Source organism: Melozone crissalis, unplaced genomic scaffold (assembly GCF_028551555.1).
Source record: "Melozone crissalis strain CALT ecotype California unplaced genomic scaffold, PUWL_Pcris_2 ptg000039l_1, whole genome shotgun sequence".
NCBI lineage: Eukaryota > Metazoa > Chordata > Aves > Passeriformes > Passerellidae > Melozone > Melozone crissalis.
This window is the reverse complement of record NW_026535817.1, coordinates 8,570,734-8,597,008: the sequence shown is the minus strand read 5'-3', so window position 1 is coordinate 8,597,008 and position 26,275 is coordinate 8,570,734. Positions and strand designations below refer to the sequence as shown.

The window sequence follows — 26,275 nt, the reverse complement described above, 5'->3', positions numbered from 1 at the left end:
CCTGCAAATTTGTTTTGGGTAGATTTCTATTCCTACATCATGACAAGTTAAAAGAAAAACAAAACAACAAGCCCACAATAAAACTGTAAATTTGGCAAACCACTTGTGGCAAACACATGTCTTAGAAGCTTTATATTCTAAATTACTTGTCTTTACCAATTATTTACCGTAAAGAATTTTTCCCACCAATTATTCGCTTTTGTCGACGATGGAGTAACCTCAGCCCACAAACAGAAGCGAGAGAATCTAAACCAGAAAGGGAGATGTAGAGAGTGTTAAACTCAACGTGAAAAGTGGCCAATATTCAATGAGAGGTAACTTGAAAAAAATCTAAAGGTTGAAGTTATTCTATGTTTCATGGTAGTTTTTAACAGGCAAATTTTGATTGGGGAAGATAGACTTAGGAATTCTTTATAGCTGAGATCTTTTGACTGGGGAAAATACACTGAATTCTTTCAAGACTTAGAAATGCTTTGTATCTGAGTTCTTTTGACTGTGGTCAGAGTATTCACACATTTGCTTCTCACGTGTAGGATTTTATAGGGCTCTTCCTTATTTCCTGTAAGTGGAAGCAAACCTTGGCCAACCACACAGATCTCAGTCCTTATCTGAGTAACCTACATCTTGAAAAGCTGAAGGGAGCTGCTTAGGTTTTTGCATCATGTCCCTCAAGCGCCTTAATGAACATGGTTGCTCTAAACCATAGCAACAACTGCCCTGTAATGATTGAGTAGTCTTGGTGCTTCCTTTCTGCAGCTGCAAAGAATAAGCTCACAGTGTCAGCAGAGAGAATTCCCACCCCTTTTGTTCTAGAATTGTTTTTGATAAAGCTGTTCCCTCTGTGAGGTGGGATTGCTGAGTCTGTCTCTTCCTACCAGGAACTTGCTCACCTGGACCTGTTGGTCTGCCCCTGGTGCCAGGGCCTCACCTTTATTGCTGTTCCCAGGGACTTTCTTGCTCGGGTGGTCACAGATGACCCCTGCATCCTCGCTGTGCCGGCAGTTGTGCATCCCAATGTCCTGCTTAATGCAGTCTGCCAAGGATCTCTCATTTCCTGTACACTTGACGTTATCCACATGGATGGGGCCTTTGCCCTCACCGAAATAGGCCATTGTCCTTGCTCTAGCTGGACCTCTGCAAACAGAACATTTTTTTTTAATTACTAAACATTTTGAGGCATTATTCTACATTTTACTCAAATTTCCAAGTGAATAGTCAAAGACACTGAGGTTTCATTCCAAACCCCGTCACTGTTTCACTTGCTAACAAGCACCTTCCACCACCTCTCTTATTCTGGTATGTAGAAAAAAGAAAACTGTGACAAAATTGCTACATTTCATTAATTTTTAAAAACTGCTTTTGTGTATCTGATTAGAAGGCAGTGTGCAAAGTATTTTACATTGTATCAGCATTACATTTTGCCATAAAACAAAATATGTGAAAGCTGCTTTTTCATAATCTCTTTAATCCTCGTATAAACTCAGCATCTGTGAAAGCTAAAAATAATTTATTCAGGTCTGATTCCCTCAGAGAGATGGGCCAGTTAAATACAGTATACTTGCGGTGCAGTAGGAGCAATGATGTACAGACCTATCAGTTGTTAGTAGTTATTAAAATATTTTATTATCATGTTTTTTACAGGGCACCCCATATTTGAGGTCTAAAAATGTCATGTGACTGGACCACCAGTTCAGTGTCTGCACCCCCCTGTTCTTGGGAGGAACCCAGTACTTGGTGCTTTTGCAGCATTTAAGCATCTCACTTGGCAACTCCTGTGATAGAGTATTACTGTTAATTAGTTAAAGCAATCTTCTTAATTTATAAATAGATATTTTGTTGTATATGGTTTAAGAGGCAGAAGGAATTATGAGTGAGAGACCACCCAATTGGCTATATAGAGAAGCAGGAAGCCACAGACACCTCTAAGCGTGCCTGAACTACAAGTTTACCTGCTGGTTAAGAGCAATTCACTGACATTTTACTGGGATAAAGATATGTGGAATTCCAGATAATTAAAATACAGGTTTCCATTTTAAAGGATATTTTATAATTATATATTGTGAAGTATTGCTTCTGTGCATACAGAACTGTAACTTCAGATGTGATGAAATGCTGGAGCAGAGAAAGAGAATTTGACTATGAAACTGTACTAGGCAAGAAAGTATTTCTCTCCCTTTACAGCTCTTTTTGTACCTCTTCAATACCTGCAGTGTTGGGGAAGGTAAGTGAGAATGGCATGGAGAGTTTGCATCCCTTCTTGAGCTGGGTTTGGTCTTTTGGGGAGGAATCCTGATTTGTCAAACCATTTTCAAAGCTTCCTCACAGCAGAAATGTGACTGGCTCAAAGTGAACCAGCTCTCTATTGCCACATCCATGTAACTGAAACGTGAACGTAACACAGGAGCTTCCTCCCTTTGGAAACTTTTGCATGTGGATAGCTTTGCCTGTGTGGATTTTTTTACTATGTGCTGAAGGGTAGCTGGGCAGGATTTCCAAGTATGGAACATTGGTTAGAATGCAGAAATTGTAAAAAGCCAGGAAAGAGAAGCTCATGAAACACTACGTGAGAGACGATACCACAAGGTCAACTGTCCTTACATATTTTCAGTTTCCATGGTTAGAAGGTATTTGCCAGATAATCCAAAGCCTTAACTGCCTTTGGAACCAGTATAGGACAATCTCTGCCTAAGGAGTTTACTATGATTTGACTTGTCAGTCCCAAATAGTGTGACTCTTGCTCCAAATGTTTTTCTTTTGTGAGGGATACTGTGATTACAGATAACCACAAAAAAAATAAGTCCAGCTCTCTGATACCTGTGGGCAGCTCATGTGTTCATGTTTGCTGTTACAACACAGTGACACAGTACAGGCACTCATTGTAAATTCTTACCTGGTTTTGGTTTCTCTGTTAAATAACAAAGTTTCTGCTTTAGGGCATTGTTCTAAAGTTCCTCGGGATATTGAAAACTACTTTGTTATCAATCACCAACCACAGTATTCTTATCCTTCCCCAGAGAAGTATTTATTGCAGTCTAGTGCAGAATTCTCTCTCCAGATCTTATCAGTTATTTAGTAAAAGGGCACTACCTCCTTCTTCCTACCTTTGTATGAAAACAATCTATCTCTTACTGTGCATCAGTAATCTCTCAGCTTGCTGATAATGGGAATGAAAGCTTTTCAAACCCAACCAACCAACAGCACCATAGAAAACCCAAACCAACCCCCACTGAAAAACATCTCAGGAAACAATTGTAAAAAATCGTGGTGTTCTTGAGCAAGGAGTGCAGCTTAAGAGAGGAAATTATGTCATATAATTGGGAAATCTCTGAAGGTACAAATGCTACATCTATGTTTTTGTTACATGCAGGAATGTGCCCTTACAAGTGGCTTTAGTGCACCCCTAATAAACACGTGTCCCTTAATTGCTGCTTTCCAGGCCAGCACTGATGACCCTCAGAGAAACAACCTTTTTGTCAGCTCAGATCTGTCCCTGGACAGAAGTGGCTTCCGATCTTTTCCTCTCAGTTCTCCCACACCAAGGCCCATGCAGAATAACAATGCTGAGTTTTTCAGATGCAGTACTATTATTATTTCTCATGATATTGTTAATGAGGAAATTAAGTGGATTAGGATAGATGGACACCTATCCTAGAATTAGCAAGTTAGGTACCTTTTAAGAGTGATATATTGACTTGTCAAGTTTTGCCATTTTGAAGCCACAGTGTAGTACTGCTTTTAAACAGGCTTTTACTAAATACTAGGCAGTTTTTACAAGGTATATATTGTGTGTTCAGGCATAATGTGATATTTGGTTGGACAAACTTCACATGGTTAGATACAACAAGCAATATGATTTGTATTTCCTCAGCTCAAATTTCTTTATAGATACTTTGGAGATGACATTTCACTAATTTTCTGTTGTATTTCACCACTATTCTGGGTATTTTTCAAGTCTTATTAGTACTGCTATTTATATATTTCCCCTATAGTTATCTTTTTGCTGCTCTTGGGTATCCAGAAAAAAAATGCTGATGACTGGTGTAAGCCTGATTAAGTGTTTTCTTTCAAAAGTCACACATACATTGCAGTGGTTTTAATTAGAGGGTGGGTTTCTTCTGTCAGGTCTATTGCTGTATTAAATGAAGCTTATTGAAATTACTGTCGTGCAGACTGGAGCCATAATCCCTTGTGTAACAGTTTCATCAGATCTTTGAGCTACATCAAATCCAGCCAGATCAGTAAAGGAAGGAAAAACTCCATTAAATTAGGAATTCAGTAGCTGGTGTGCCTGCATTTGAATCTGCAGTCATCATATCCATACCTTGTGACAGTAGACACTGACCTGTTTTTGAAACTAATATGACAACTAAAATTTTGTATTTAACTAATAGATTCAATAATTTGGAATATTTAACTTATAATGAAAAGTATTTAATAACTGTCACTAATGTGCATTTTTGTTGTCGGTCAGACTGACACACTTCTGAATACTAACATTCCCATTCCCAGTTATGCTAGTTAATGAACATTCTTTTTGAAGACACAGCCTTACTACTTTTCATACAAATAGTAGGAATGCATTTTTCTAAAAGAATGCCAAACTGACAAGTTTTAAAAGACATACATTATCTTATTAGACCTGTTGTGGTATTTGGTTGCAGAAACTTAAGATTTTTAGATACAGAAAACATAACTTGACAAGCAGCCTAATGAGTTTTCTTACTTGTAGCCAAGCTGTCGGCAGACTACAGCTGCATCCTTATCAGACCATCCATCATCACAAATTGTGCCCCACTGGCCATTGATAAAAATCTCCACACGTCCTTCCTTCTTATTCTCACCATCCATCAGCCTGATGGGAGGACCTGGGAATAAATTACTGCTGTCAGCTCACAGCAACAGAGGCAAGAACTGGTACTTTTAGTTATTTTCATTATATTTAGGACAACTGATATTTACATTCAACAAGCCTAATATCAGTGGTTAAAGTAGTCATATTCACCCTGGCTGGCAAAATGAAGCCGTTTGTATAAATTACAAGACAAATACTAAATACTGCCGTACTTTACTCTTCATCTGATTCCTTAATTCCAAGTCAATATGTGACATAGTTCAAAAATTGACCACAGTTCTACACAAATGGTAGAAAACACCTGAGATACCTTTGATACGATACCCCTACAAGCTGGACAGATTTTCCTTAGAGACACTTTATGGGTGAATGTAACTGTATCTCATTCCATAAATCCATTCTCAAACTGATTGCTGCTGCTCCTCCTAACCACTGTCTCAGCAAAATAGTACAGCATTGTGTTGAATTTGAACTATTTCTCATCACTGTGCACATTTTTCTGCAGCATGTTATTCTACATTATTTTTCTAGCAATTTAAATTGATTGTTTAATCAGATACTTTCATAATAAGAAATTTCAGTTATGTGGATTAGTCAGACTTAGTTGTTCATGGTTTCTGCAGTGCTTGGCCTCTAGTTAAGTTTTCAGTCATTAGGCAAAGTACATACTTAATTCTTACTTACTCTAAAATGCCTCTGTAGCCTGCAAGCAATGCAAATACCCTTAAACAGTTATGAATTCCTCAGTGGCCTCTTTGTCATGTTCAAGGGTGGATCACCTTCTCAATGTTTTTGTATAGCATACTTGGTAATCTTTAATATGCTCATGAGAGTTGCTTTTTAGAATAATGGAAAAGACTCTTCCTCATTCTTCTAACCTGTTCCCAGTCTTTTCTAAATATGTGAGGATGAGGAATTGCTTAATTGCACTCTTAAAGCATTATTTTGAGATAGCTGCATTTGCTGTTTAATTCAGATTAATTCAGGGTATGCTTAACTTCTGTATACCAAACACAAATCTGGTCAGCGCTAGTTAAATCCAGCCTAAGTCATTAAATGAATGCAGAAGTATTCAAGTAAGAAACATCCAAGTATGTTTGCTTGCAATGTAATTTAAAGTATATTGTGTTGGAGTTCATGCTGTATGGACAGTTACATGGATTAACCTCACCAACATTCTGTTTACTTACGCTGTTGTGATCTTACTGAACAAATGTCATTACTGTAGCATATCCTATCTCCTTTTTAGTGCTCCGTAATATCTGTGTTTCCTTAAGTCCTATCATCTACTAATTTCTCTTTTTTTCCCATTGAATTTATCCTTGTGGGAAAAAATGCTTTTTCAAATGCTGGGAAGTAAATGGTAACAACACTTTGTCCACTTTCCGATCAGAAATTTCCTAGGAAATGCCAGATAAACTCCTATTTTCTTATTGAACTGATTTGTTCAGGAAGAATACAGCTTAGGTGAGAATTATACTTCTATTAACCAAATAGTGACACAGAATAGTACTAATGTTTTATTGTTATTTATTTATTGTTTAAGTAATGTTTTATTGTTATCTTCTTGTGGTTTAGAAAACATATATATATATATTTATTTATGAGCACAAAATTAATATAGCATTCTGGTAGTGGGGATGTGAGAATGTTACCATATGGATGTATTTAACTGAACCAGACTCCTTCAGCAGAGATATTTTATAGGAATTTGAGCAAAGTGGCACAGATGGTTTGCATCTGTAAAGACAGCAGGATTGAATTCGTGTTAGTTTTAGTTTGAGAAAATTCTTTCTAATAAATAGGATTTGATATATGTACTGCAACACAAGACATTTATTGGATGCTGAGAGGGCTACATAGAATAAGCCTGTAAAGAGGGAGAGACTCAGAAAGTACATGTGAAAGTGCTGAATGTTGTTATAACAAGTAGCAACATTGTGCAGTGAAACTATGTTGTAGTTTGTGGGATAAACCTTCAGTCTGTGATTTCAAGGAAACAGGCATATAATACCAATTTCAAATTCAACAGAAATAATCTTGGGTAAGCTAAATGGCATTGGCAGCAGTTTTCTAAAAGGCTACATACTGACAAGCTACACACTTCCTGTAGCAAATTGTAAAAATGAGACTTTTTCAGAATTGCTGTGCAACCCTTGTTCCCCTGTAGTTTCTACTGCAAATATCTCACAGCCAGCATTATTGTTTAATTATCTGCATGTGGATTTAGGAATCTTTGAAATTTACTTGTTTCTATTTTAATGTGTTTATATTTTTATCACTGTGTAATTGGTATTTTTCCATCACTTCTTATCAGTCTTTTTCTTCCCTTTATTTTCATACAAGTTTGTATGACTTTGACATTGGAAGTAACTCTTTTTATCTGGGTGTGTGGTATCGTTCTGTCCTGGTCAGCGACTAGAGCTATTCACCTAGACACAATAATGATAGGCAATAGTAACACAGAAATAATTTCATGCTTCTCACCCTACCTTCTTGCTGTCTCTGAACTTCCCATCTTCTCCATATCCCTTGTTTTGGATTGTCTGAATGCAAAGCCATAGGAGGATGTACTATTGATTTTATTCCTCAGTGCTCAAGTATGTCTAGAGCATTTGACACCAGGCATTACTTGGAGGTTGAGAAGTGCCAAGTAAAATCAGGTATATATCATGAGGTGCTGAATAGGTTCAGAATCTAGTGGAGACTGAGACAACTGCATCACTGGAATGTGACTTTGTTACCTTGCAAATCTGGGTTGGGCTTTAATATTCTGGATGCTTAGATTCTAAACAAAACTGGATTACTTCCTGTGATCTTCAGGAGAAAAGTTAGGTTTTTTCCCTTCCTGTTCTTTCCTTGCACCTATCTGACAAATACTAGGATTTTGAGAATCCTTAAGCATCCTGTACTTTGGCTGGATCTGTATCCACAGCAATACTCATACTGTGACTTCAGCAAAGAGCTTCCTTACCAAGTGAGCGCTTGTGGCTGTCGTTTTCTGGGTGGCAGATGAGTCTGACGTCCTCCTGATGGTTGCAGTCGTGCTTCCCCCACTCCCGTCGGGAGCACTGCAGGAGGTTTGTCTCCTTCCCAGAGCAGATCACATCGTCCAGCCAGATGGGCCCGGAGCTTCCTTCTGAGTAGTTCTCTTTTTCCATACCTGCAGTTTTTCCATACCTGCACAACACAGAGGTATGTTTTGGTCCCCAGTGATCAGAGGACACTGATCATGATGGACCATGATGCTTAAGCATGAGGAAAGAAAGTGATATCCCTGAGGAAATAGATTTCTCAAGTATTCTCAGTACACAGGTTCAATTAGCATTAAATTCAATGAGAGCACCATATGCTGCCTCTTCAGTAATGTTTTTTTTTAAGGAATTACTGTTACATTAGTTCAAACTTAAGAATGTAATGCCTTTGATTAAGGCTGCTCTTCAACCAAGCATATGGCTGGCTCAATGACTCTGAAGCTTTAAGTATGTTCTTAGTATTCTGTGTACATTTAAATGTCACACTCTGAGACAAAATCCTTTTCTGAATGTCAGCTGTCACAGTTTGAAGGCAAGATAACAGCCACCTACTGAGAGTGTATCTTTGTAGCCAGAGATGAGTAGGAAAAGTAGAGAAGACTGAATGCATGAAACAAATGGGATTTTTCTAAAATGCTTTTCAATACCTAACTGTTCTAGGGCCGGGCTGTGGGAATTTCTGAGGTAGTGCAGAAGTACTTACACCTTGAAAATGCCTGTCATTAATGACTGTACAACAAGCAAAGATTTAGAAGAAGCAAACTTTTATAGGGAAAATAGAAATCAAAATCAGTTCTTCTCTATAGCACATGCATTGATCTCAGCCAAAAAGAGAATTGGAAGGAACTCGGTGAATAAAGGCTGCTAAGTCACGCTTGTTGAAGGTTTTTCTACCTAACCTAAGGCCTACATACCTCTGTGAAACTGAGGAAAGCAGACTTTAGTGGATTTTAACTTGGTTGTTTCTTTGAAGCACTCAGCTAATATTAAAAAGCAGACTCTTAAAATAGGGTCGATGCAGGGTTCATGTAAGTGTTTGTCATCATGCTTAAGTGACAGTCAGATATCCAATATCAAGTAATCTTACTTAAATCCCAGCTGCCAGCAAACCACCTGCGTGTTGAGCTCCGTCCAGCCGTCGTCACAGACCGTGCCCCACTGGCCTGTGTGATAGACCTCCAGGCGGCCCTCGTGACTGCCCCTCCCGCCTGCGAGCCGCAGTGCACCGTCTGTGCCCGGAACAGGGGAAAGCAAAAACAAGGATCACTGTTTCTTACGCCTCATGCTTGTTCTAAAGCAAAACAGTAACACTGCCTTTACTGCATCTGGTTTGGGTTTGTGCCTCTGCAAACTTTACAAGCATTTTCCAGAGCTGTGAACTCTGCCTTTGTCCCATTTTTTCCTGTGGTGATTGATGACTGGAGTACCTGTGAGAGGTGTGCAGGAAACGCCAGCATCTTCTTTGTGGCCACAGTTGTGTTCTCGCCAGGAGCTTTTTGGGCACTGTTCTATCGAGAGTTCATTTCCCGTGCACTGTACTTCATCCAGCAGCACGGGGCCAGAGCCTTCTCCAAAGTAAGCCTGGCTCCACGCCTTGGCAACACCCCTGTAGAAATGCAAGGAGCACCCAGTCAGAAGGAAGCAAGCTGAAGATTTTCCTTTCCTGTGCCTTTGACTTATAACTTTCCTAGGAGAGATTACAGATGAACAGCTTGGGTATGAGGATTCTAATTGTAATACTCATTTAATATCTATATATAGTAAAAAATAATCTAATATCTATTCTTTCTGAAGTTCAGCAACTTTCACCTGTTGTCCTCAAAGCACATGAATCAAATACCCAGATAAATGTGATTGTTCCCTATTTAGTCCTGTGAAAACCACAGCAAAGAGATCTTAAGTGACTTGACAAGTGTCATATCACCCATCAGCAATAGAAGTAAGAACAGGAAGCAGATCAATGACTAGCCTTGTATGGGGGTATATTCTCTGTCAGCAGAACAGGTTTTGAGCACAAAAAACTATGTTGATTGAAAACATTGTTTTAGAATTACAGAAATTATGCAGTGTTTAACCCTTTATCATCTATCAGGATTTTCCCAATTCTGTTTCAAATATCATGTCTTTTATATATAAGTGTCTGCCATAGTTTGATTTCTTTCCACTCAATATTTTCCCGGTTCCTATATTCATTCTAGATTGAAATGTCTAAAGTTTGGACTGTAATGATTTACCTATCTAAAGCATTAGTTTAAGTTAACTAAAAAAGCACCTTGTTTTTCAGTGTATCTGAAAAAAATGTTGGCAGGAATGTATAGAAAATATTAAGGAAAAAATCCTTATTCATTAAGCAGCTGGCTGAAATCAAAGAGATAATGATGGAGTGCTCTGAATGCTTTTACAATTTATACCATATTCCCTTAAGAGTCTCTAGAGTTAGGCAGAGACAACACATCCCATCATTATAACCAGGGGAATTTGTGTCAAGCAAAAAATTATTTAGGAAACCAAATAATAAAAGATGTTGCCATTATTCTTCACCTATTAATGGTAGATTGAAATTCTGGAGTTTTACAGGAGTGCTACAGAAAAGCTGAAGGGATGTGGGAAGCTATTTACTAAGAAGCTTTACTTTTACAGTTTCTGGCATGTTTCCAGATGGATTAACAGTATGCAAATTTGGATTATTTTTAGTACTTCAGAGGTGGTCTACTGCCACTGTTGGTAAGTTGATTTCACTTCATATTAATTAGCATGTTTGTTGTGACATCTTGCTTACTTGAGAAATTCTTTAACTCTCTAGACATATTTCAAAAAGACTAAGCAGGTTTAGCACCATCTTAATACAATTAATTTGCTCAGAAAAATCAAATTAGAAGCATCACAAAACTGCAGTTTGTGTCAATTAAATATAAGTAATAAAAAGTTTTAGTGTCACCAGGAAGGAGGCAGGCTAAGAGCATTACACTTGTCATTAGTATACAGAAATGCAAAGCAGGGCTTAGTAACTCCCCACACCTATTAATAGCAGCCCAATTCAAAAGCAAGAAAAGCCTACAAGAAGATAAGACTTTCCAATGGGTATTCCCAATTGAAAATGTGCAGGAATATACTAATACAACATAAAATAAGCTGGGAAAAAAAAAAACTGATGTCAGAGAAGCATATCGGTTCCTATGCTGGCTCAGCAGGGAATCTACAATATTTTAACTAGTCCAAAGTTCTCATCCTTCCGAGCTAATTTGGGTGGCATGGGCAGCCCAAGGCCTCAGTTAGAAAAGAATTACACTCTGGGAATCACCCATTAATGCCACAGAACTTTGACCTTCAATACCACTTCTTTCACTTCATTGTAGTCCCAGCAGGCTTGAACAGGCAATTTCTGTTCCAGTCTCCTCTGCATTTACCTGTCTAGTTCTCCTCCAGTCTGTCTCAGACATAATCCCCTTCTCCTGCATGGGATACAACCCAGCATCTTCTCTGCTTCTTGCTCCCAGTTCTTTCCCTCTTCAACCCTACTGGCCTTCCATCCCAATTGTCCTCATCTCCTTCCTCTCTGGTCCAGCAGTCTTCCTCTTAGTCTCCCACCTCTGCAGCATTTTTCTGCAAATACCAATACTTATCTTCCATGGGGTATCAAAATCCCCTCTGGCTGTTAAGAAAGTGAATCAAGAAAATCCTCTTCTGCTGCTGGAGCCGTATTTCGGACCATGCTTAGTTTAGACAGAATCATTGACAAGCTTAACTGTCAAAACCTCAAACAGATCTCTAGCTCAGTATATGCAAACTGAAAATCTTCAGAGATGCATGGTTTAAACAAATCTAGAGAGATTCTCACCAGCATGCCAAAAAACATATCCTTCCTGACAAAGCAGAGTTCTTGTGCCAAAGCCAGGATGCTGTCAGACTCTGCAGTAAAATGAATTGTAAGCATTCAGACAGTCAAAAATTTCTTTTCTTCACCTACAGGTTTGGATAGAAACTTTACAGGAATTGTAGTGAGTTTTCAGTAGAAAGTTAACATTTATTCTGAGACGTTCTTTATCTGTCTGGCCAAACAGACAAAATTGGCCCTCTCATATGATACTGAAAACTGGTTCCAGGGAATTGAAATTACACAGTACCTGAATCTTCTATAAATAAACTCAGTTACTGCTCCAAAGTATAGGTATGATTTTAAAGGAGCATTTTTTTTGACAATTATGCTTCTAGCTTCAGCTGAGGGTCTGATAACTATTCTGCTTTGCTGCTGGAATAACAAACTTGTAGAAAAACAAACCCAAGGCCAAGCTGCCGACAGACAACTTCAGCATCTGCATCATCCCACTGGTCATCACAGACTGTGCCCCACTGGCCACCGTGGTAAACTTCCACTCTTCCTTCGTGGGCATTGCTCCCACCAGCCAGCCGGATCGGAGTGAAGACAGGGCCTGGCAGCAAACACAGGGTATAGAACGGGTCACTCATGTCCTAAAATATCATTCTGATAGTAAAGAGGGAGGAAGATGGCTTAATGGTTCCTCTGACATCACTCAAGAACCACATTTTCTTTTTTCTAGATGGAAAACCTGAGAGTAAAGTGAGTTCCTTTATGCTCCGCTCTCACTAGCTGAAAAAGCTTACACATACAAGTAAGCATATTGATCTTGAATTACCCAAGTGTCACAGCATTCACATACACTTGGTGCTGTAAGGCCAAATACTGAATCAGTCAGGAGAGCTACTTTTCTACAAGTAAGAGCAAAATTGGGTAAATTCTGAAGTAAGAGATAAAAATTATGTGATGGACAGAGAAATTAATCCCTTCTCATTCCATTAGAAAATGCGATCAGAGCTGTGAAATCTCTTTGACTGTGGAGTTTCAGTTGAATTGTGCAAGTATTGTTCCCTGCTTGCTTCCACTCTTTTTAAAATCAGTAGCTCTCTTCTGGTGTACCAAGAAACTGTCTTGAAAGCATCACTGCTAAATAAATCTATAATAATGGAAATAGTTTAAAGCCATATAAAACCAGGTTATTTTAAAGTCCCACCATATCTAACATCCAAATTATTTAAATTTGAGTAATATTTGTGTAACTTTCCAGCCAATTAATGCTACTATTTAATTCTTGGTTATTAAAAAAAACCCAAAACAACAGTACTGAGGTCATTTCTCCAATTTCATATTAGTGTGTCACTGATGGAGGGGGGGGGGGTTTATAAATATTTTAAAGGCTATTTGCAATAGAACCTGAAAAATGTGAAAGCATTTATAATTTTCAGTTTCTTTAGGCAAAACTCTCTTGTTTTCATTCTTTAATTTGTCTCTTATCTTGAAAAGATTCTCCCTTCCCTCTACTCAAGAATTTTCTAAGACCAAAATTTTCTTTTAAAAGCCACTTAAAAACTAAGTAGGAGAAGAAAGGCAGCACAGAACTGGCTGCAGCCACATGTTTTGGTTTCAGCTGAAGAGATTGGCCTTGCCAACTCCCCAGCACTGTCTGCCTAGCCCCACTTGAGGCACCACTGTCTTACATCTGATAGTATGTCTGCCCATTTAGTTAGCATCTTGATTAAAATAATATCAAATACCTTAAAAACATTAATGATACTTGTTTTCCTAATAATATAAGTTTGACATTAAAAAAAGTGGGGAAACTGTCTTTATTTTACAGGCAGAGATTCTTACTCTTTCTCACAACCTACCTCTGAAAGAAACAATTTCTTGTTGATTAGGAAGGGTAAAAAGTTGTTAAGCTAGGTGCTGCTTGAGGTATTTGGAGCAGTTAATAATGCAATTATTCAATCTGTATAATCTGTTCCAAGAAATCTTAACACTTTTTCTCATTTAATTATTGTAATTATTACAACTTCTACTTAAATAAAACAAGGACTTGAGGAAAACATATGTATTTTTTTTACCCAGGGAGGAGCTACATGTGACAGCAGCTGCCATTTTTTGAGGACATGTCCCATCTTGCCAGGTGTCTTTTTCACATAACAGTATATTTTCTTCATCACCACGACAACGCACGTCACTCCAGAAAACAGGAATAAGGCCTAATCCAGAAAAGGGTATGTGTTTTGCTGTACCTTTTTCCCTGTAAAAATAATCAGGATAGGATATCAGAGTGGCAGGGCTGAAGTGGGAACATTTTCTCATATATAAATCTTGGAGTAGAAAAGAAAGGGCTTTCTTCAGCAGTGTAAATTCATCACATTTTCATACAGTTCACCATTGTCTTCTGCACAAAGAAAAGTAACAGATGTGACCCAGTTCTCACCATTTTGTTGTGGGATATTTTAGTACAATGACTGTGTTGCTGCAGAGCCAGCTACATTCCTGCTCTCCCAGTTCTTAACTACAAAAACTACACAGACTGCACAGTCCATAGGTGAATCTATAGTACCAGCCCCCTATAGTTACAGTTCCAGGAGGGGTAATGCCACCAGGTCTTTGTCCCTTATTCTGTCCTTTACTCCCTGCAGACATACCATGCTCTGCCCATAAATGGCCTTGTATTGTGGCTGTGATGATGGGGCAGTGCCACCACCTCACAGTCCATCAGATCAGGCCCCCATCCATTTTTCTCAATTCAGCCATTCCCATCCACCCAGAACATTTTATAAACAGCTCTCTTTCCTTCTCATGCTGAATCTACAGCAACACTTAAAAAGCCATCTTCTCTTCCTTGCAAAGCACAATGAAGTTAAAACAAAGCCCAAATATGGTGGTATCAAAGGAACAGATAGATGCAGCGCCTGAAAAGCACCAGTAATGCCTCGTGAGTTCACCTGGTGGTACAGAGATCCAGATTTCTGTGAAACATTCAAGACAGCTCCAAGTTTTAGCTACTGTTTGCTTGGGGCTTTTTTGGCCTGGGTTCAGCTTTGAGCCATTTCTGTTGAAAAGACAAAACCATTCACCCGTATTGCTGAACAACTTTTGCTAACAGCAGCCTCGTTCAGCTGAAATGTTCAGGGTATAGAGAGCAGATAGGACTCACATGAAAATGAGGGAAGGAGCCACTGCACGTAGACAGCTGAAGTCATAAGCAAAATCACAGCCTCCAGATGGCTGAACTTTTATCTCATCTAATCCTTATATTTTTATAAGTTGGCATGGTGTGTCCAGATTAGTATTGAACATTATAAACCAGCTTAGATTTAGTTCTGGCTAGCAGTCTTAAAAAGTGGATTAATCATTAGGAATGTCACAGTGCAAGTCTGCTTTAAAAGCCCCTTACTGCTTGTAGCAAGCAAAACCAGTGCTTTGGTATGTGAGTGAAAGAAATGTTAGAAAGGCAATAAAGGCAGACACATTATGCTAAAGGGTGCTGTTGACTAACTGCATTCTGGCAGCAGTGGGAAGTAATGGTCAGCAAGGACAGTGCAGGGATTTTCAGCCTGTCCAGTATGGCTGTAGCTCTAAAGTGTTGCCATTTGCCAAAAACGTAGGATGAGTTCCAGGTGTCATTTGGCATACTACAATGGGTGATTACTAGGATAACCCATTGCCCCTGAGAATTAGGAATCTTCCTGTGATTAGGAGCCCATGTAGAGTCTAATTCTGGCTCCATTTACATTGTTATAGATTCAATAACCTAACTGGAGCTGTTAATTTACACTTAGATGTGTGAGATCAGGATCAGACCACGTACTTCTGTACATGTGGACATCTCCCAGATGTCCAGTAGAGCAGTTTGTTGAAGCTTGCTGCCCTGTTCACACATTTCACTTTGAAAGCAAAGCATTTGCCACAGTCTGCTCCTGTCCAGATCCTATCTTCAGCTTTCTGAGGAAATACTGATTTCCTCTTTGAAGTGTAATGCGGCCGAAGCCAGCAAAGTATTCTGGGAAGAACAACTTCAGCATTCAAATGCATTCAAACAGACAAAAGCAATCATCAAACACAAAAAGCCCCCAGGATTTAAAAAGCAGATTGTCCTTTATACTGAAACATCATGAAAATGAGTTGACTGATTTTTACTTGAACTGAAACTTACCCAAGTGCAAGCTGTCGACATACAACTGTCGCGTCATTATTGTCCCAATGGCTCCCACAGATTGTTCCCCAGATTCCATTCAAATAAACCTCCACTGTACCTTCAAACTCATTCTTGCCTCCCTGGAGTCTCACTGACCCTAGTTACCAAAAATTAAAAATAAAACAATTACACCTCCAAGATACTCTATTGCTTGGTTAATGCATCTCACGCAAGACTCTGAACTTCATTTTCCCTGAGTTCTTGTTTCATGCATACTGAGCTGTTTCCAAGAAACATTCTGGCACACCTAACATTCTCATATAGTGATACACAAATTAAGAGAACCCTTTTTGTACATGAGGAAAGCATTATTCTCCCCATACTGAAACTGCATCGTCTTTCTGATCCTTCTGATGCTATAACTTAAAGATCTAACAAAGTAATTATAGACATATAATTATTGAAATGTGATTTCCTCTACCCAAATTGAGCAAAATATATATATGTGTGTGTGTGTGTATATATATATATATATATATATATACAGTGTGTGTGTATGTATATATCTATTTGTATAAAATATGCTGTACTTTTATCTTTCACAAAATTCCACTGACCTTAAGAGAATCAGAAAATAACCACATGGACTGCATAGCTTTTGCTCTGCCCCAAGTCACATTCTGCATATCATAGATGACAGCAGTTCATTTTTAGCCAAAGAATGCATTTGTTCATACTTTTCTCAGACACAAAAACACTGCATGTAGTTCTATTAATTCATGAAAGGTCTTTACCAAACTCTCAGACAAAGCAAGCTAAAAACCATAAGGAATTGTCTGAAAGCAGTGGGAGGAAAAAAAGTGTTTCTTGAGAGCTACAGAGCACAGAAATCCAAGAAAATTAGCAGATTTTGCATTTTTGTATTACAGTAGTTTTACTTGAGATGTCTGATGTATCTGCTGTTGAAGGTAGCCAAGTGGCCCTGGCAAAGGTGGGAAAAGCTGGTTATAGGGATAGCTACAGAGAAACAGAGAAAATCATGACAGAGCAGTAATTCAACAAGAAACATTTCTGTTAAATTATCAAAACCAGCCCAGCTATATTCTGACAATTCATATTGTCTGAAATTCCAGTTAATCCATCTGCTTCTGTTCTGTGATCTACTTAGAAGCTACACCATCATCCAGTCTGCAGGTGTTTAGCAATGGGATGGAGACAGTCAGTGTTTGTGCCTCTCATTTCATTGTGTCTCTGTTCATCTTTGTGTAAATAATAATAATAGGTAGATCCACTTTTTCTTCTCAGCCTCTGTCCTGGGTTTAGTTCAGTGCATTTTATAAAACCACAAAGCCAAACAACTGCCAAATAACTCAAGGAATTAATTAACCTCATGTTTGGCTTGGCGTGTTCCTTTTTGCCTCCTATTTACTTTCTCAGCAGCAACTTACTGTGCAGTAAACTACAAACAACATTTATCTGACTCATGTTACAGAGTGAGCTATCATTTTGAGAGAGGAGTATTTGAGTCAAATATAGCTATACTGTAGACATGTTGCACATCATTTATCTGTCTTTAATTTTTTTATCTTTGTGTTTTTTCTGTATGTCACAGACAGACAGAGTTTGGAATTCTGTTTATTTCTGCTCTTCATCAGACTTTTGTATAGACTATTATTTTCACTTGAAACATCAACTGCACTCATAGCAAAGTGATTCCTGACATACCAGAAAGCGAGTTTGAAGATGTCATCTCCAAAAATAAGTATATTTTAGTGCATGATTGCTTACAGTGCTGCATGACACCTACTGAAATCAATACAGTGCTTCCTGAGTACACATTACACAATGTTTCTATTCAAATATTTGAATAAGGGAGTACTTGAAGAATAAAATTTTCTTCTAAAGTCTCCATGGCAGAATTTGGCTCACTCCTCTTTCTGTATTTACAGATTTCCCAATGACAGTGGTGGAAGAACTTAGTCATGTAAACACAGCAAAACACACAAGAGGATTGCTAAAGGTAATTTTTAAACCAATTTTAAATATTCTTGATTTTCACCTGATAAACTAATCTAGAAAGAAATAAAAAGAAAGCCTATTTTTACATGTAGGTAATATTAAACCTGCCATTTAATAGAGGCAACCAAATATAATGTACATGTACTTTGAAGTATGTATTAACCTCTGTCATATGACCAAGTCATAATTATATAGCAAACATATCAAAGGTACTAATGAGAAAATTATTTCTCTGTTGTTTACTCAAAATGTTGTGGTGTTCAGACACCTGGTAGTTATATTACCAGATCAAGAGATACATTAGTTACATTAGTAGTGATACCTCATAAAACAGAACCTCAACATCAAGACTTTCATTACAGTAGCTTTGTTTTTCTTTCCAGTATGTAAAACTCTTTCTTCATTATGAAACACAGCTCTGTGTTTCCTGTGTCAGTTGATCCTAGGGAATTGCAGGATAACAGCATGATCTGCCATGGTGTGTGTTTATGCTGTACTACCAGCTATCTCTTTATGTGCTAATATTTTAATTGCAAGATAGTCAGTGTTTGCAGTGTAAAATTGCCAGGAAACACTTTTTCACTTCATAGGAAGCAAGAAAGCTAATATTTAGCATGATTGAAAGGATACAGGTTAATTCTTATTTTCACTGGTTGAGTCTAATGCTGTTCCAATGTAACACCTCAAGCACCCAAACATGTGTCTCAGGGGCTTCCTTTGTGCTGCCCCTGGAGCACAACAACTCTGCAGAGGAGTGTCTGCATTCCCTCTTACAAAACATGTCTGCCTTAAGTGTATGCACGGGAGGCTCTAGGTTTCTGGAGTCAGAGGTACAGTAGCATCTCAGATTTTTAAGCATAATTTTTCAGCTCTTTTAGTTGCTGAACAAAACTATGTTCAAAAACTATGTGGGAGTAGAACTAATGCAGTAGTATCTACTCTTTCTGCTCTCCACCAGTTCAATATAGTGTCACACCTCTGCTTAAAGTGCTTATCAAACCTACCCTGCCTCACCACAAAGCTGAACAACAGGGAACAACAGCACCAGGATCCTGCCCATGGCTCTGCCCTCCTCAGCTCTGGTTAGGAAGAGGGAGGATGAGGAGAGGTGACGTGACCCCACAGTAGTTAGAAACAAGGGCACAGGACATAAAGCAGGCCTATGAGACAGCTCTAGACATATGCTTAGGACAGACTTCATTCAGCCCTTTATCAAAAAATACAACCTGCTGTCTTGACAGAAATGCCTTCATTTATAAAAATGAGTATAAATACTCAGAAAGTATGTATGGATTTACTGTAATTTTGTTTTAGCTGAGGTTACTGACGGTCAATTCCTGTTGTTTACATACAGTCTAGTAATTTTAGTTGTCCTGGTATCTGCCCAAGTCAGAGTCTTTCCTATCTGCTATCACTTGAAAGGAGATTAAGTTATACTTGCAAATGAAAGGAAGTAAGGGTATCCAGTGGGTGCTGCTGAGACTTGCTCCAGAACACCTGCCATATAGGCTGAAGATGAGACACTCAGGAAAACAGGGAGAGGAAAACCACCCAGCCAACTTTTAATTAACTCAGAAAAGCAGAAGAGCTTCAAAGGAACTGCACTGTTGTGCTTGGCCTCTTTTCCTATACATTCTCATGTGCAGAGTTGCTGGGTAACTTCAAACTCTGATTTATTTTTTATGTTTCACTGGGAATGAGCATTGTTACTGTGTGGCTGAATTGCAAATAGGATGGGAATCACTTCCACTTCTGCTGTATGTGTTAGTGCTGCAGCAGTAGTGTTTATGATGTTGGCTAAAGGTGTGCCGTAGTTTCTTGGTATACACTGTCCAAAGGTTTGCAATTTGGCTGTAAATGTAGGCTGGGAAAATAGGAATCAGAAGTAAAAACTGCCTGTGCCTTTCACCCTGGTGCAGCATGCTCTGAAATGGCAGATTTAAACCAAAGCAAAAGCAGTAATTTCAATTTTGGAAATCTGTACAAACAACAAATATTTTTATTTCTGCACTAATATTCAAGGTGTTCCAATGTGGAAGAGTGCTTCAGAAAGGCCCTGCACTGACAATTCATCTCAGTTGTCTTGGAGTCAATTAGGTCAGTCCAAATTGACATCAAGTGTGAGGGCTTCCCACTGATACATGCTCTGTATCCCATGGGATCACACTGTTACTTGCAGTATTTAAAGTACATGGGGAGGATCCATAATACATATTAAAGGATCTATCCCAGTTTCAGAATAAAACTAATTCACTGGTTTGTATGAGGTACTTGTAAAAAACTGCATGTAGCACAGGTAAAACCTAACATTGGTTCAAATCAATGGAAACTTCCCTTCCAGGATCAGGCCTGACTAAACTCAAATAAATTAATCCTGTTACCTTCAGCAAAATTATGCATGGTGCTCACTGTGATCAATGAATGCTATTGTCTATCACTTTTCTGAGCACTGCTCCTAGACTAAAGTTACAGTTATTTTCTCCAGGCATTTTAACCTTGAAAAAGGGTGCCTCCAGCAGAACTACTTTTTAAGAACTGTGTCTTGAGGATCAGTAGCAGTATTGCATACTCAAGGATTCTTATATTAGAACTTTCATAAATATTGTATACACTGAGTGTGTAATGTGCTGCGTTGGTTCCTCTGCAGCACTGAGATCCATCATGTCAGCAATCAGTGGTTTAAAGCTCTGAGAATCTCAACTGGAACTGAGCAATGTAACAGGCTCTGAAGGACTGCAGTTGTCTTATGTGGGCAGAGCTGGAGAAAATGAGGGGTCTCACTCTGTGCAGCTCAGGTAAGAATGGTTCCAGAGGAGCCGCTTCTTAGAAGGAAAATATGGGCATTCATGTTCCATTTCTAATCATAAGCTATTGGAAAAAACCAAAGTCCCAAAAGTCATTCCATCAACTGCTTGGACTACAGTATAACAGGTAGGGAGAATAATCTAGTGTTTAGATTATGAGTCTGAGGCTTGAGTCTTCTCTCACAAAAGTTTAGTGAACCTTTATGTGACTGACATTAGTGGAATCACCTTTTGGTAAAAGCAATTTTAATGGCAAGGGTCTAAAGTTAGGCCTTCCTGGAGATGTGTACTTTATTTCCAGTTCTGCCACTGACCTCTGACAAAGGCACTTAGCCTGTTTTGTATTGGTCCGTCTTCATAATAGAAAAGCAAATAATTCACCTACTTGATTCAAAGTGCTTTAAATTAGATGTGGAACAACATAGCGTGAACAACATATGCACAAAGCTGTAACCATGTGCCACACAAACACTGTGTGGCAGCACCTGCTCCCAGGTACTGAGCTAGGCCTCGTTCTTGGAACCTGAGTACACCACAGGTAAGTTGTTATTAGTAGCAACTAAAATACTAAATTGTGGTGGACGTATACGGGCTCTGTGTGGAGAGTATGCTCATATTCATTTATTGTCCTCTCTGGTATCCTTGGTTAATCATGATAAGTTATATGTATTTGTATTTCGTTTACTTGCTTTCAAGGCATGATAAGTAATGTTACCCAGATATTTTTAGAAGGAAGGAAATGAAAGACCAAAACCTATTAGTTTAAACAGTAGAACTGATTTTAGTCTAGTACTGTACAGTATAATTGCAAAGTCGCTTTAAAAATATTTCATTGTCACTGTTTAAATATAAAACAATTTAACATATGCATAAGGACAAAGTTTAGCCAATTAACTTTGCAGATAAGTTATAATATTTAAGTTAGACAAACCCAGAGATTTACAGGTAAGCCTTTGAATATGGTATTGTATTTAGTTATGGCAGGTGCCTAACACTGAGTATGGGCTTCCTTAGCCCAGGTACTAAAGCAAGAGGTGTAGTGAGTTTCTCTCTGAGCAGTCTGTCTCTCTCTCTCTGTAGCTATAACCACATCATGACATTGCCTCACTGGCATCTTTTTGCCTCTTGTAAGAAAGGAACATACTTCAGGGGGAATGTTCCAGTAATCTTTTATTTCTGGACAAATGGCTTGATTTGTGTCCATGTTCCACCTTTAGCCATCTCACAAACTCTCTAATTCTTTCGTCTTGCCCCACAGAGGCTTTTGGGCAGACATTGGCCCTGGTGATGCCACTGGAGTTTACCACCAGTGGCATGTCCAACAGGAACAGATGATCTGTCCATTACAAAGTATTGGCTATTGTTCAGTAGCTGTGTCTTCCCTCTTAGCAGGGGCCAACCTGGATTTCCTTTTTCTGGGGGAACAAAGCACCATTCTGAAAAGACTGGAGAAACACAGCTAAACCCAAATCATGTAGTATTTTAGTGGTTTTTTTTGCTTAAATCCCCTTCATGCTGAACTTGGAGGGGATTCTGAAACTTACTAAGTGCAAGATTGGGTTCTTAGCAATAAACTACTGTGTTCTTCACTATTATATTAGACTAAGTCCTCATAAAGTATTTTGGGAACCAGACTGAAGAATTCTAAGAAAACTATTAATATGCTGGGCTAAATTAGAGAAGCAACTGTGGTACCCTCTCTGAAAGTGAGATCAGTTAAAGGGCATGAAGTCTTCTGGGATTTTTTTCATCTGTGAAAAAAAGGTATCTGTTTTCTCCATGCCAACAGCTGCCTGGTATTCTTCCCAGAGAAACATCTGTACTGCATAACATCATTCTGTCTTCTTGAAGGAGTAGATTTGACTTGGAACACAACTTAGGAAGCTGCATTTTTTGATGTGCAGATGATCAATAGGGACCTTGGTGCCTCCATATCCTCTTCATGGGGTATTTTTGTACCAATACATATAACTGTTCAAACTACCTTTTTTTCACATCCCTTCTATGGGTAGTGTTGGAAGAGAAGGATAAGAATCCTTTTCAGTCATCTGAAAGTAAATTAATTTTAAAAAACCCTCACAACACAAAGTCAGCTTTCTCAATGAACAAAAAAGTAATATTAACGATCAACCTCCTTGCTGACTTTGTGCTATTACAAAAGATGTAAAAGGAAGGACAATGAAGCAGGGAATTTTAATTTTCATTTCAACAATTATGCTTGGTCATGTTTAGTATAGCTATAGATAGGACACAATTCTTATTTAGGTAGAAGATAATACCAGAGCAATGTGGGAGAAAATGTGAAGTCACTCAAAACTAGACTGTACATCAATTTATTTAATGCCAACACTGATGAAATGTAAAGCTGATCACGTGCTGGATGCAGAAATTGCTGTTCAGTCCTTACACATTGAAAACTTCCACTGAAGTCAGTGGGAGTTCATCTGGGAGTGTGTGAGGGGGGCACAAGTCTCTTGTCTCAGCTCAGGATGTTGTTGAGCACCAGCACTAACTTGTGAACCCCATTATGCTAAGATTGGGGGGAGGGGGAAAAGAAAGTCATACTGTGTAAACATCTCATCTTTGGAGCCAGGCATCCTTCTATTTCTCTTTCTGCCACTTCATTTCTGTAGACAAAGTGTTTTCCCAGTGAGTGAACCCGGTTACAAAAAAGGAATGCCAGCCAGCCCTGGCAAACTGAGCCTACTGAACGCTTATGGCGCTTGAAACGCTCTTCACCTACCCAGTATTAGAATAGCGGAGAAACAAACCCAGGCGGGACCTTCGTCTTGCCGCTGCATCCTCTGATGCACGAGTTTAACTCTCCTCTGCGAACAGCTTTGGCTGTCACTGGCAGACGGTGTCCGTCCCCTCGTTCCCCGTTTCCTCCAGCGGCAGGGAACCGGTCCGGGATGGGAGAACGCCGCCGCCCGGCCAAGGCTCTCTCAGTGCCCATCTCCCCCCGCGTCCCTCAGCCCCTCGCACTCTTCCGCTCCGCCGCCACCCCTGCCTCGGGCTCGCCCCCTCCCCGCTTACCTCGCTCGCAGTCAGCGCGGCCGCGCTCCGCCGCGCCCCGGCCGGCTCCGGGGGCGCAGCCGGGTCGCCCCTCGCCGCCGCCGGGTAGGGCGCAGGAGCTGCGGCGGCCCCGCGGCGCCCGGCCCGCCGCCCCCCGGCGCGGCAGAGGGGGCGCCGCCGGTGCCCAGGGGCGCTGGGCCGCGGGGAAGCCCCCGGCGGGGCAGCCGGCGGGGGGCTGCGGGGCGCGGGCGGCCGGGAGGCTGGCGGAGACCTGCCCCGGCCCGCGGGCTCCGGGGATCGCCCCTATCACCAGCGCCACCACGAAGCCGGCGAATGTCATGGTGCCAGTCCCGCCGGCTTGGGTCCATCTCCCCCTCTCATCGCGCCCAGGATGCGAGGAGGGAAGGCGGGGCCGCGGCGTCCCGCTAATCCCCCTCGCCGCACACCCCTGCCGGCCCCCCCCCGGCTGCTCGGCCCGCGGGGGCAGGGCGAGCCGGGCGCGGGGAGGCGCAGCCCCAGCGCTGCCGGCTCCCTACCTGCCGCAGCCTGCCCAGCGCGCCGGGGAGCGGAGCGGAGCGCCCGCCCGGCCACGGGCACGGCCCCTCGGGCAGCCCCGGCGGGGTTTACAGGGGGTGCGTCCCCCGAGCTCGGCCCCGGGGCTCCCTCCCGCTCCCCCGCCAGCCTCGGGGCTACCACCCCTGTACCATCCCTCACCCTCGCCGGCGTCCCTTCGAGTTCTGCTCTGCCCGCGGTCTCACCGCAGGCTCACCCCACCCCTCGCTTTGGGGCTCCCCTAGCAGCCACCTTCTCTGCCCTGTCCCGTGCCTGTCTCTTCCCGGACCTCCGATAGCCTCACAAAGAACAGAAGGAGCCGGGACAGAGCCTGGCCTGGGGCGCGCAGCTTCGGGGCGAGAGGCCCCCAGGGCCGTCCGGGGGCACAGGGGATGGAGAGATCCCCTGACGTGTTAGCGGGGAGCAAAGGGGCTGGAAACAAATGCCGTGAAATGTCTTCGAGGGTTTAGCATTATCCCAGTCCCATGTGCTCTGAATAGTAATCTGCTTATTTCTGAGCGCTGCAGAGGTCTGCATGACCTGATCATCTCTGATTTCCTTGTCCCATCGGGATGGCTGTCAGTCACATGGCTTCTTTGTCTCACATCATTTGGTTGTTAGTTTGGGTTAGTCACTATGTTGTACTTTACTGCTGGTTTTAATCTATGCCCTTCATTCTTGAGGTCCAATTCCACCTCATGGAGCATGTACGCTTTATTTGGCAATTTGTAATGTGAGTCTGTTGATTCACCTCTCCATAAGGTCCCTTTTCCTCTCTAATTTTTTTGTCTGGAAAGTGTCACTTTGGTTCTTGAGTGAGCACATGAATATTTCCACTATCTTTTGTTGAGACAAAAGTCTAAAAGAAAGAGAGTGATTTTGCTTTCCATGCAGAATGCCACATATATCCAGTGAACTGTGCCCTTCCTTTAGCAACCTCCAAACTGTTCAAAAGGTGCAAAATGCAACTTTATCAGTTTAAACTTGGGTTTATAAGAACAAAAGAGCTCCAATGCTAAGGAAAGCAGATAACGTAGTGTTTGGGATTGCCCGCGTTCATCTTAGTTCTGCTTATCTGTGGTTAATTCTTTATGGCAGCATTACAGTTTGTACTTTAATCACTCACAAAGTTAAAGCATACTCTGCTGGGGTTTCTACAGCAACGTGAAAACTATGCTCTCACAGTGTCTGTTGCACTTCTTTGTGGACAGAAATGCACAGATTGTTCTTTCTTGCTGAGATTTCTTCTGGGGATATGGATATGCATTATTTAAAAAAATCATCAGGACTGGCAAGAATTTAATTTGTTTTCAAAGTATTTGACTATATACAAGATATTAGCCTGAAAGCAACTCATTATGACCATTTTTAAATTGTCTGAAATTCTGTTTCTGTCATGACAAGTTGCTTACTTTTATCCTTTGGGAAGGACCAGTTAAAAGCATGCTCAGCCTAGCTTGTTAAGGTTTCCTTCATTGCCTAGTAAACACTCTTTGGCATCAAGTAACAATATCTCATTTTCCCTGACCTAAGCTCTTTTTCCAACCCCTCTGTAGCCTGGAAGAAAAAGGGTTCTCCTGATCAGCACAGGGGAAAGAAAACAAATTAGTATGGTTATGGTGAGTCTTGCAAAGTGCTTCAGGCAAAGCTCTGAGCCTGGCACTTAACTCATGTATTCTGATTGCATTCGCCTCCCCAAGGTGTGTGGGCTGTGCAGTGAACTTTCTTTACCTATTTGGGTAGAGGTATTTGTGCTTGAGCTTGCAAAATGGTACTCAGCAGGAGGTGGGGGAAAAGAGGGTAGGCTCCTCAGGGAAAAAGGTTTGGAAGTAACTACAATTCCAAAAAAGCATCAAGAAACAAAAAAGCAGTGTCATAATGATTCACTCCCAAGACAGGGTTCATGTTTAATGGAAGGATCCACATGTACAGACTGACTCTTGAAGATTTTAATTTTTATAATGATTGTTCTTTTTGATGTGGTCTTATAAGGAGAAGGAGCCTTCATTTGTTTTAGAAACTATAAATGAG

The 26,275-nt window shown here is 40.5% G+C and overlaps 1 protein-coding gene across 1 annotated transcript in view; it reads right to left on the bottom strand.

Annotated features, from left to right (window-relative positions):
• PRSS12 (serine protease 12) overlaps positions 1-24,113 on the bottom strand; it is a 31,990-nt gene extending 7,877 nt beyond the window's left edge. The window contains exons 1-10 of the mRNA XM_054283864.1: positions 23,714-24,113; positions 15,873-16,011; positions 13,789-13,967; positions 12,167-12,317; positions 9,315-9,493; positions 8,975-9,116; positions 7,827-8,032; positions 4,724-4,865; positions 929-1,134; positions 168-246 (exon numbers count right to left, since the gene is read on the bottom strand). Of these exons, the coding sequence (XP_054139839.1) occupies positions 168-246; positions 929-1,134; positions 4,724-4,865; positions 7,827-8,032; positions 8,975-9,116; positions 9,315-9,493; positions 12,167-12,317; positions 13,789-13,967; positions 15,873-16,011; positions 23,714-24,032 (1,742 nt within the window). The 5' untranslated portion in view covers positions 24,033-24,113. The remainder of the gene's footprint in view (positions 1-167; positions 247-928; positions 1,135-4,723; positions 4,866-7,826; positions 8,033-8,974; positions 9,117-9,314; positions 9,494-12,166; positions 12,318-13,788; positions 13,968-15,872; positions 16,012-23,713) is intronic.
• Positions 24,114-26,275: the final 2,162 nt, after the last annotated feature.